Below are 12125 nucleotides of genomic sequence, written 5' to 3' on the forward strand. Positions count from 1 at the left end.
TCTCAAAATTGGAGAAAAATGACGAGTAACAAAAAATGGAACCAATTGATGCGATATATCGCATGCTGTTCTGACACAAAATATGGCGTCTATCGAATCGCCTTAATTATCTTTCAAGAAATTCCCACCTTGTTATACCTGAACCAGATAAACCTTTTGATTTGCCACAGCTAAAGGCTCTTAGAGTTTGCCTGTGTACGAATTATCTTGATTTATTTTGCGATCTTAACTCATGGTATGAAGGGACTCTAATTTTGCGAGGAAAGCTCCGTACTTTTAAATGATGTCTGTCATTCTTCATATGTAAGAGCGCCTTCAATCGCGTATGATACTGTGCAACACCTCTGTGAAATAGTTGCTTGAGGTGCCGCGCGGCGGCGGGCGGAACGCGCATTGGCGCCTACAAACCTAAGTGGATACCTCAAACACTGCGCAATGCGTGAAGTATCCACTTAGGTTTATAGGCGCCAGTGAGCCTCTCGCGCTGGCAGCATGCCGTGCCGCGCCGCTCCGCTCTGTTTGGCTTTATTATTTAAACTCGCAGAGTCAGCTCATGATTTTGAAATGTTTGCACACTCTACATGGATTGTTCTTATTTACATTGGTGGGGGAAAAAATGAATCAGGAGAATATCGACGGTGTAAGTCGGCAATCACATAACTCGGTTTAAGACGTCGCAAACTTCCTGTCGTACTTGTTTTGTCAAACGGAAAACTACTCAACGGCAATTCTTTAGATCTGCCGTGATTTTTCTTCTCTGTGTTTAGTGTCATTGTTGGTTTATTTGCGATGTTTTCTCTCTGTCTAGTTAAAATACAGTCTGTTGGAGAAAAATATGGTCTGTCTAAAATGAAACTGCTGGGAAAACTGAGTACGAGGTTAAGAATTATTGGAGAAAATATGGCAAAATAATCTTATCTTCTAAAATACATGTGTTTAAATAGAAAATGCCGCCAGATGACGTCACAAGGGGGCAAATTTTTTCACTTTTCAATCAATTTTTCTCAAATTTTCCATGTCGGAAAAAAATTATGAAAAAGATTGCGAAATCGCAATCTGCGTAAAGCGAATCTTTGAATATCGCATTCGAGTGCAGTTTCGATATCAGTATCGAATGCGATATTTTTCCTCTAAAAAAACCGCGCCTTTATTACGTTGAATTTGTTTGTTAAAATTGGTAAGTGAGTGCTTTAGTTCTGAAAACAGAATTGCGATCTCAAAGTTGGAGAAAAATGACGAGTAGCTGACAGAATGGAACCAATTGATGCGATATATCGCATGCCGTTCTGACACAAAATACGGCGTTCATCGAATCACCTTAAGTATTCTCAGATGGAGCAATAAAATTTTTGTGTGTAAATTCTCCATTTGAAGCTATGGTAAAGAATCGATTATCAAGGTGTTCGTCGCGAGCACCCTGTTTATCGATCCTTTTCCATAGGTTTAAATGGCATAACAATCGATATATCGCAAAGCACGCCACGCACCTGCTAGGAAATTCAAATTTTCTGTGCCACCACGACGCTGCGTGTTGCGGCAAGGTTCGCCACCGTCTTACTCGCAGTATGAAGGGTTTCATTTTTTTTGACTGACAGGCTGTTGAATAATAGATTGCGAATCGAACGAATGCTCGCCCGTCGTAGAGACGCGTCGATTGAGTATGGTCAGCTCGTCCTGCGTGGCTCATTTTTCGGCTAGGGATCATGTTATTCACATCCATTTCTCAGGTCAAATTCTGAATCACCATAAGTGTAGGTATCCATAACCGGACAATTTTCTTATTTTCCGTCTGGCGGCTGCGGTACTTTGAGTATTTCTTTCGAACGGTGAGATTTTTTCTTATTTTTTCCTTTCTTTTTTTACGGCATTATAGTTAAATCCTAGAGGACAACTTTTTATTCATTCAAAGTGCATGACTATTCTGCCTGCTAAGGGAACACGCCGTGCGAACTTTTGTTAGTTGCCAAATTGCCTTTGATCATTTACGAATTTTCAGGAGAAATTGTGAATATTTTTCGTTTAATTCTTCAGAGTATTTTTTTCGTAATTAGATCTGTATCATCTGAAAATGTCAAGAGGAAATATTCACAACTCTCCTCAAAAATAATCATTGTAGTGGAGGAAATTTGACAACCATCGAATATTCACACGGCGTTTTTCCCTAGCAAGGCAGTATTGAGATGAGACCCTTTGTTTAAATTGCACAGGCACAGACTACCTACGAATATTTTCGATTGCATGGCAAGATTGGACTCCATTTTGCGATCAGATACTACGATTTTCTGACTCAGAATCAGCATAAGAGTCATTAGTTTTCCTTCGCACACAAGTGTTTTTATGGATGAGCCAGAAATTGTGGCTCCTAATTGCAAAATGTAGTCAGATTATCGTTCAGCGATGAAGTGTTGTGTATGTTGCCTATCTACTAATTGAAGGGGCTCCTCTTACAGAAATGTGTTCCGGTGAAATTAAAATCGTTTCCAGTCCACCCTTGTATTGTAACTCGCCTTTCCTTTTTGACATGGAACTCACTTTATCGATCGATGAAAGTGGCACTCATTGACCATATGGACTACATTTTGCAATTTGGAACTATAAAGTCGAGCCTGGTTTAAAAACAACGTATGTGCCATTGGTTTCCCTATGCTCATAAGTGTTTTTCCAGAGGAGGCAGAATTTATAGTTCCAAATTGCAAAATGCAGTCCATATGACGTGAAAATATTCCGATTTCCTGGTAGAAATATGGTATTTTTATTGCGCTGAAAGGCGATTTAATATCAATATTATCTCAGCAAAATGATATTCTGGGACATATGCTATAATCGTCAGAGATTAATTCAGTTTAGGCCCTGTTGATCTTTTTCGTGTGAAACGGAGGTTTCTCTACACTTTGACGAGATGTTATGTTCGAACTTAACGGGAATCAGCCCAAGTATACTAAGCGTTGCTTAATTTCCTTTAATATTTTACTATTTATTCAATTATGCATATCGATGACCGAAGAATAACAAGCGTATTGAATAAATGGCGTTTCAGAATCTCTGATATTTTCTTTATTCATTTGTTCAGAAACAGAACTAATCTGAATGTTTTTTTTACAACAAAATTATCAGTGAAAATTGATGAATGAGTGCAAAATTCACAGAAAATGTCAAGAAAAACTGTTGGTTACTTTTATTTTGAAAAAAAAAAAAAAAAATATCAACAGAGACTTGGAACACCACAATCGATGGTACGTATCTTTGATAGATTCCAAATCATTCCAAATTTTGATAACCTATCGACATATTGATGGTTAAACTGCAGAAATGCGTAGGTATCTCGGTCCATGCAGCGTAGCGGACTTCCTGTCACTCTTAATTTTCTACATGGAAAATTACTGAACATAATTTTTCGAAAATCATCGTGATTTTTCTTCTCTTTTTAAAAAATATTCTGTAAAAACTTCAAGCCATAATGTTGATTCTGTCTCATTTTGAAGAATACAATATCAGCGAAGATTTTAAAATACCGCAACCGAGATACGCATTTTTGTAGAATCTCCCCAGTGCTTTGATTCCATGTCCGTCGAAAGTTCCGAGAAAGCTCCGGAAAATGCTAAAAATCCGAAACCTTTCGGGCATTTCAAAAATTCCGGGAATAATTCAAGAAAATCTCAGAAGGTCCGAAATTTGGTACTAGTTCCGGAAATGGAAGCACTGGTTTCACCGTCGATATCGTATGTATAATTAAAATAAGCAGCGTCTTAATTTCATCTAATGGGCCTGTTGCATGCAAGAGATACAGCCGTGCGAATAGACTTTTCAGAGGTTAAATGACACGAAAATTACGATGGTCACATTAAAAAAGTCTAAAATACACTCCTTACTGCGCATTTTGCGTTGTGAGGGACGCGCTTTTTCAAATTTCCCGCGTCTGCGGGCAGTTTTCTAACGGAAACAATTAACGGAAACTCGCGGCTATTTCCGGTCAACTAAAACTGACAACATAACCTAAAAATCGGAGCTCGTGACATCGTGAAATGAAATGTAGAAGGATTGCGTTGGATATTTAAAAGTCGATCGATTTGGTTACCGCATAAAGCGTATATGGACCACTATAGGAGATCACGTTGGGTTTGTAAACAAACTGAAGGAATAAATAACAACAACAACAACGACTCGGCATCTTCCGGAAATCACCGAGCCCGCCGTTTGCTCGTTTCCGGTGATTAGAAAACTGCCACCAGACGCGGGAAATTTAAAAAAGCGCGTTCCTAACAACGCAAATTGCGCAGTAAGGAGTGTATTTCAGACTTTTTTAATGTGACCATCGTAATTTTCGTGTCATTTAACCTCTGAAAAGTCTATTCGCGCGGCTGTATCTCCTGCATGCAACAGGCCCATTACAGCTGTCACACTGTCCCAATTATTTTCCAGGATTATATTTGAAGCCTACTTGAACTATGGTGCCGGACAGATCTCGGTCGGTTTTTGGACCCAACTCCTTTTTCCCGCAATTGAGGTTTTGTTGCTGCGGTTGCTCTTTGAGAATGGGAGTACTAATCATAGGCTGGTTCACTGTGGTGAGCATACTATACTATTAACCTAAAATATTAGTCTCAAAAACTAAACTCTTTCCGATTTCGACAGGTACTTGCTTTGATTTTTTTCACTTATGCCTGCGGCCCGATTATTGAAATTGATAGACAAAGCTAGGGACAAAAAAGACATAGGGGGTATGGAGCGATCCCATTGGTTGAAACTAGTCGTCTTTACAGACTAAAAGGGAAAATGACAATCTAACTGTCGGGTCTTTTTGTTGGTTGCCGTTAGTTATACGGAAAAAAATTGCTGATTCAACAATTCAATTGCTAAAAACAGTGAGTGCAATGTTTCAAGGCAGATTTTACAACAAAAAAATGCTACTTTAACCACATTGTAAACTAATTTAACCACGGGGGTGGTTAAAGTAGCATTTTTTTGTTGTAAAATCTGCGTTGAAACATTGCACTCACTGTTTTTAGCAATTGAATTGTTGAATCAGCAATTTTTTTTCCGTGTAGTCTATTACCTACCTCCTTTGTCCATTGTAGCTCATGTTTAGTAAACATAGTTAGTGGCAGAAATGCGTCCAATTGTTGGCGATTGTTGATTCTCAATGAATGTCAATGTGTACACATGAATTCTGTAGAAAATATTACGTAGATCAAATCACATTGGAGGTTTTACCAGCGCCAAAAAAAAATTGTCACTTCTTGCGGGTGTAAGATAGATATACCTAGATTTCATTAACCTACTCTCACTAATTACAACCTAGTATTCAGAAATACATATATACTTGTTACGTTAAGTGAACAGCTAGTTTTTTTATAAAAAAGATTTGATGTTCTTTTTTTTGTAATTTTGACTACCGTAGATTGTAGGCGCACTCATGATTCTTGGATTTTGGCCTGTCGCTAATCGTTTGAGGGGGATCGACATTTCAAATAGCCCAGGTCAGTCCATTCTTAGTAAATCAGTGAACTCAATTTTCTGGTAGTTAGACTGCAGTGTGCAATCTGCCGGAGAAGCTCTGGCAAGATCTCTAACAGTGGCGGGTGGGTGTCGCAGAGCAAGCGCTGTAAGAGCGACTTATTAGTAGTAGTAGACTGCAGTGGCAAGCGTGAATGATCGATTATCGATATTTCCCCATTTGATACTATGCTAAAGAATCGATTATTAAGGTGTTCCTTTTGAACAGCCTATTTATCGATCCTTTTTCTCAGGTTTACATGGCAGATCAATCGATATTTCGCAAATCACGCCACTCCACTGTCGGACTCATCAATTTAATTTCCGAAACCAGTGAAGCTGTACCATTCACTATTTTTGACCGATGTTCCCACCCTTCCGCTGAAAATGTCAATCAATTATTTTTGCAGAGAGAAAGTCAAAAATCATTCTGAATACATATACATTCCGAACAATAATAAACATGGGGCATATGCTGAACTTGAAAAATTAATCAACTTGTGAAAGTATCTCTATTTTTTTCAAGTAGAAGTATCGCGGTATGAATGGGGAGAAAAATTGCTGGGTTAAGAGTCTTTGGGCCTGCATAAAAACCAAGTTTTTAATAATAATAAAAAAAAAGATAAGCTAATTTTATTCAGTGACTTATCTCATATACAAATGGGACTGGAAGGAACGTGGGATCAATTTTCTGTAGAGCACAGAGCACTAGATATTTTCCAACTTCATGCAGACTATTTAGGAAATTAATTTCAATGTTTTTGATTTTCTTCAGAGAAAAGGGTGGCCGTTTACTTATGGGTGATCGACTACTTTATTGACGGCATTCTTCTCAGAATTGCCGGTATCATTCTGCTCATTGGCGTCTATGCGGTAAGTCTTGACTACAGAAAGAAGAACAAGAATAAGCGAATTTTCGCGATCGAATATCATTCACCGTTGAATGATGTTCGACGATTGTGCATTTTTTTTCAATGATATTCGACTTCTTCGTTGGTCTCACCAGAGACCGTTGAAATCCATCAATTTGAAATTTCGAATTCACCTCGGGACTTGAATTCGATTTTTGAATTGATGCAATCGATGTCAGAAACTTCATTTTCCACCAAAATTTTTGTTCTGTCATCTCTTTCTGTTGTGTTTTGTCAATTCAAGTCTGGTGTTTTCGCAATTTCTGTGATTTAGTGTTTCGTGTTTTCTTATTTTCTTCTTAATTTCATTTATGAAAAAAATTTGAGCTCTGATTGGCTCCTGACATCACCGATCATCGGCATCACTCAGCACTAATCAATTCGTTTGATGAATGACATTCGATCGCGAAAATTCGCTTAATGTGTGCCTAATTTTAAAAATCAAATACTAAAAAGAAAGTTAAAAAATTAAAAAAAATTACACGATATACAAGTTTCTCCGCCAGGGAGCTCTTCTCGCAAGAAATCGTTCTCCACCCGCCCGCCGGGAGAGCCGCGGGGCGTGCTGTCAGCGCAAAACGCGCACTGACGCCTACAAACCTAACTGGATACTTCACGCATTGCGCGATGCTTGAAGTATCCATTTAGATTTGTAGGCGTCAGTTCGCGTTTCGAGCTGGCAGCACTCGAGAATACTCCAAAACTCAAGAATAGGAAGAAATAAGTCAGATAATGACTAAAAGATCACGGAAGTTTCGTAACTGATGTATTTTGAGTCGCTAATTTGAAATTGCCGTGCACGCGGGTATTTCAACTGCATGGTGAGCTAAAAAACGAACGTGCAAACCATGCAGGTAAAATCGCTACACAAATTTCAGCTTACTTACACACACGTTTGTAGGTGATTTTGCTACCTAAAAAGCTACGTTTGTTACCTTTTTAGTTATTCTTCCGTAAATTTCGCTATTTTTCCGTAAAATCCGCTATTTCAGCCTAACTATTGAGCTATTTTTACTGTTCACAAATTACCAATACCAAAAAATGCAGTTACACTTCCAAGCCACTCGATGCAAGATTAACTGCGTGAAGGCGCGCAGATGTAGCAAATCGGTATAGCAATTCGTGCTAGTCGTTCACTTGATTCAACACCGTGAACGGATAAGAAAGCTTTACGAAGTGAAGCAAATTTTGCTCCACCCTAAATCGGTGAATTAGCAATCCTTTTTTTTCAGTGTAGCCATTACAAAATTTTATTATCTTTCATGATTCTCCAAAAAATTAAATGTTTTTTTCCGCGTTGTAGGAAAAGCCAAAATGTGTGCTTCTGTTCCTGATAGCGAGCGCCGTCGACGCAGTCAAGTTAGTGATTGAAATTCCACTTTTCATCTTCACCAACATCGATAGAAGCGTATCAGTTGAAATTTCATCCGATAATGAGTTGTATCCTTTATTTGAGCATCCGTTGGGGCTCTTCATTACTCTTGGTAAGTATTCCAGCAGGAGAAGTTGATGGTGAAACTATGCTGAAAGGAGCCATGTGAAAATGAGCTAAAGGAAACAGAGCTCGCCACCTCCCGGTCGAAGTATCACAAGCACCATGCGACGTTTCGAACTTTCCGCCGCCATTTTATTTTTTTACAGAGAAATTACTAGGAGAATCTCTTGAAAATTTCTTTATATTTCCTTTGTGCTGCTGTTAAATTTCAGTGAAATTTTCAAACAGATTCTACCAAAAATTTTTCTGTAAAAATATAAAATGGCGGCGGAAATTTGGAGTCATAGCATGGCGCTTGTGAATGATTGTGATACTTTGGCCGGAAGATGACGAACTATGCGCATGGGGTCTGTGCGCCCTTTAGTTGAATCACTAAATACAAAAAAGGCACTTGTCCAGAAAACCAAATTGTTCAGGAGACACAAAAAAATGTTTATTTCGTGGTAGATATATTTTAATTCTTCTAAAAAACTATCTAATTGCTTAATGCAAGCCTAGCTTGAACACTATTAGACTTTGCGGTCAAAACTGCGACAGCGGTAAAGGAAAACTGGCAAGATCGCAGCGTGGAGCCTGATTTAACATCTATCTTCCATCGCATTGCTAAGGCGCAATGATACAACTATTCGAACTCTCCGGAACGCGTGAGGTATCACGCTACATTTGAAGGCGTTTTCGAAACTGCCAACTTTCCAAATCAGGATACATGCGTCGCATAGATAGGCGTCAACCAAAACTGGCCGGCAAATTTTAAGCACTATTGCAGCTCTTCTCCAGAACATTTACTAATAATTCAGTTCCTCGGAAGCCGAAAAAATTCAGTACTTTTTCGGTGCCTGTAAGTTGATTGTTAATTTGAGTTCCTATTATTTAGCTATATTTCTTCCTGCGCTTGTTTACTTTTAATTCTTATAAAATATTACCTTTTCACTAAATACAAATCTAGCTTGAACACACTTAAAATTTGCGGTCAAAACTGCAACAGCAGTAAAGGAAAACTGACCAGGCCGCAGCGTGGAGGCTGATTTCATATCCATCTTCCATCGCATTGCTAAGGCGCAATGATACAACTATTCGTACTCTCCGGAACGCGTGAGGTATCACGCCACATTTGAAGGCGTTTTCGAAACTGCCAACTTTCCAAATCAGGATACTTGCGTCGCATGGATAGGCGGCAACCAAAACTGGCCGGCAAATATTAAGCACTATTGTAGCCCTTCTTCAATACATTTACTAAAAATTAAGTTCCTCGAAAGCAGAAAAAATTCAGTACTTTTCGAATGCCTTTAAGTTGATTGTTAGTTAGAGTTCCTATTATTTAGTTATATTTCTTACCGCGCTTGTTTATTTTTAAACGAAACGACTTTTCGAAAAATATCTACCACGAAATAAACAGTTTTTTGCGTCTCCTGAACAATTTGGTTTTCTGGACATGTGCCCTTTTTGTATTTAGTGATTCAGTTCCCATTCTATCCATTTTTGCCTAGCTTCCTTTACAAAAGTGCGTATGATGGAGAATTTTTAGGGGCCTGAAAAACTTTAATTTTTAAATGGACAGTACCGAGTGAATTGAGATCAAAAATATCCTTGAGTTCATAATTGAGCATTTTTTGAAGAAAGTATGATTGAATAATCTACTTTTAAAATCCACGAGTTTAAATGGGAAATACTACTTAATGATGTCATAAAGCGCTACATCGTTTCATTTTCAAATCCGTCTTTGCCAATTTCTCGGGAAAAATAGTAAAAAATGCTAAAAAATCTGCTTTTCAAGCAGTTTCAGGATTCTCTAGTACGAAACTATATAACTCGATTTGCGACGTCGCCAATTCTCAATGATGTTTTACGTTTTCGCAGCTACGTTTTTTATGATTTTTCCTTGCGATTCAAGAATATTAACCGAGGAGTTATAGTAAAAAAAATATGTGGGTATACTTCCTATGAAAACTAAGTGAATGCGTAAGTTACGAAAATCCGCGATCGAGGTGCATGTTTTTGTAGTTGAATAAAAATGGAATGAAATCATGCACGGATTTCAGAGAATACATTTATGAAAAGCTGGTGTTTTTTTATCGATGATTTCCAAAAGAGAGATGCATATCTAAGTTAATTCTCTATGGGCTGATTGCCACGTCAATTTAAATGGAGTCAGCCAAACTTTATTTGAGGTTGCCTGATTTTGTCTCATGTCTTATAACATAATTAATTTAGAAATGAAGCCTCTCCGATTAGTTCGGCACTTTGTAAGGTAAATTTATATCAGATCCAGTTTTCCCCTTTTTACTTTCATTTTCTGGTTCATATATTTCCGTTTTTATGATGTTCCAGTGCTGACTCTGTATTTTCTGGCGGTGACTAACAGTTATTACAGCGAAATGGAAAACGCTCCTCCGAAAAGATGTGGTACAGGAGTCGCCCCTGACAATGTACGCAATGCTTGAAAGAGATGATGCTAATGTACTCAAAAAGACACATCTTGTCAACCCATCTGAAAGGGTTGTCATTCATACTTCTGTGCCCATTACTTGCCTGACATGGGGCTATTGAGAGAGGGCGCTTGACAGCAAGGACCTTGACCGGAGGTCTTTTTTTCATCTTCAAAAAACGGCCTAAAGGTCATCAGAAAAAAAAAAAGTTGCTGCGTATTAAGCCAGTTACGGACACCATAGACTCGTGTTTCAAATGGACATTATAGTCTGTTCGAGATGGGAAGAACCGTGGAAAGTCGGAATTAATTGCACTATGTAGAAGCAAGGGTAGCGTTCGAGCCATTGTCCGCGATGAAGCACCGAACCAACCCTGGACCGTGGCTCACCGCACAGAGGGCTGGCTCCTCATGAGTCGCTTGCCGCTCGGCGCTTAGCACAGGAATTTGCGGCTCCAAGTTCGTATCCTGGGGAAAACCGCCGCTCCGAGGCCCATAGCCTCCTGTGCGGTGGCTACAGCGTGCGCGCAACATCGAAAAGTGACAATTGACAAGGGTCGAGACACCCCCACCCTGCAAAATAGTGCTAATTATTCCGACTTTCCACGGTTCTTCCCATCTCGAACAGACTATAGTATTGAAGATTTTTGTGAGAAAAAATGGTAAAATTGGTCTAACATAGTGCGCATATTCTATGGCACTTATACGAATTTGAAATGTTTTTTCATGCCTGCTCTGGCTCTGGCGTTTTACTGTACAACATGTGACAACTAGGTCTCACAAAACTATGCTAGAACTATCTGTATCTATTTGTAGGCTTGGGGAAAAAGGCTCGATTGTCATTATTTGAGCCACTCGAGGATCGCAAAGCTATTCTGTCGTTTGGAATTTTTGGACATATTTTTGAAAATATTCCAATTTACATTAGTGCTCTAGACTTTTTTCCTCTGACTCTATTGATGATGTTTTTTTTTTTTTAGGAAACTAGAGGATAATCAAAGTATGTACCTAGAATATTTCTGAGAGGAGATAAAAACTAGTAATTTTGCTTTCTCATAAAGAAGGGTTAAAATTAAAATTGTGTACTTCCCAAAATTTTATGATAAAGTAAGTATTGACTCAACTAGATGTGAACGGATTTTTTTGGTTATTTTCATTTTGGGAGGGGGGAAGGGGTTATCTACATTTTGAGCCCCAGATCAGAAGTCACTCAAAAATTTCAATATATGTCACACAAAACTGATGTCTTTCTGTCCATCGCATCGGCAGTTAGGATTTAAATAGTTTTTTACGTCATAAAAATTTGAATTTGTTGATGTAATGACCAAACGTTATCTAATTGACCGTGGCGGCATATTATAATGTACCGTAATGAACATAAATTTAAAATTTACAGTTTTTACACTCATACCAGTCATTAATATTTTAATGTTTTTTGCAACAGAAAGATGTAATAAATGAAAAAAAAAAAATCAATCAAAGACTGTTTTTTTCATCAAAAATTGAACGAATGAATTGAACTTCCAGATACAATATGAGTCGAAATCATCGGTTTCTTACGTACTGAACCAATGCCGCTATTTAATGTTTTTATTTCTTCCTTTTCCTGGTTCTTGTCAGACAGAAATATTCCCTGAAAATTTCACATGTAAATGCCGGGTGATCTCCTCAAAAGGCTGTGTGAGGGAGATTATGAGCAATTGGTGCCCCCACGTGTTTTCTTAGCTTCTATTTTGTATTCCTTATGATAGAACCTAGGTCCGAATTTTTTTGGCTCTTTCACATGAAGGCGCAACATCCA

The 12125-nt window shown here is 38.3% G+C and overlaps 1 protein-coding gene across 1 annotated transcript; it reads left to right on the forward strand.

Moving 5' to 3' along the window:
* Positions 1 to 1541: 1541 nt before the first annotated feature.
* On the forward strand, positions 1542 to 11753 carry LOC109040392 (uncharacterized). The gene is made up of 6 exons (XM_019056323.2): positions 1542 to 1826; positions 4420 to 4565; positions 5399 to 5477; positions 6269 to 6366; positions 7708 to 7888; positions 10228 to 11753. The coding sequence occupies exons 2-6, from the start codon at positions 4446 to 4448 to the stop codon at positions 10338 to 10340; spliced, it is 591 nt and encodes a 196-aa protein (XP_018911868.2). The 5' UTR covers positions 1542 to 1826; positions 4420 to 4445; the 3' UTR covers positions 10341 to 11753.
* The last annotated feature ends 372 nt before the right edge of the window (positions 11754 to 12125 follow it).

The sequence above is a fragment of the Bemisia tabaci genome, chromosome 9 (genome assembly GCF_918797505.1).
Source record: "Bemisia tabaci chromosome 9, PGI_BMITA_v3".
Classification (NCBI taxonomy): Eukaryota; Metazoa; Arthropoda; class Insecta; order Hemiptera; family Aleyrodidae; genus Bemisia; species Bemisia tabaci.

Coding starts and splice junctions, on each gene's coding strand:
- LOC109040392 (XM_019056323.2), top strand. CDS start 4,446: ATGGTGCCGGACAGATCTCGGTCGGTTTTTGGACCCAACTCCTTTTTC. Junction 5,478..6,268: donor CGACATTTCAAATAGCCCAG/GTCAGTCCATTC, acceptor GATTTTCTTCAG/AGAAAAGGGTGGCCGTTTAC. Junction 6,367..7,707: donor TGCTCATTGGCGTCTATGCG/GTAAGTCTTGAC, acceptor TCCGCGTTGTAG/GAAAAGCCAAAATGTGTGCT.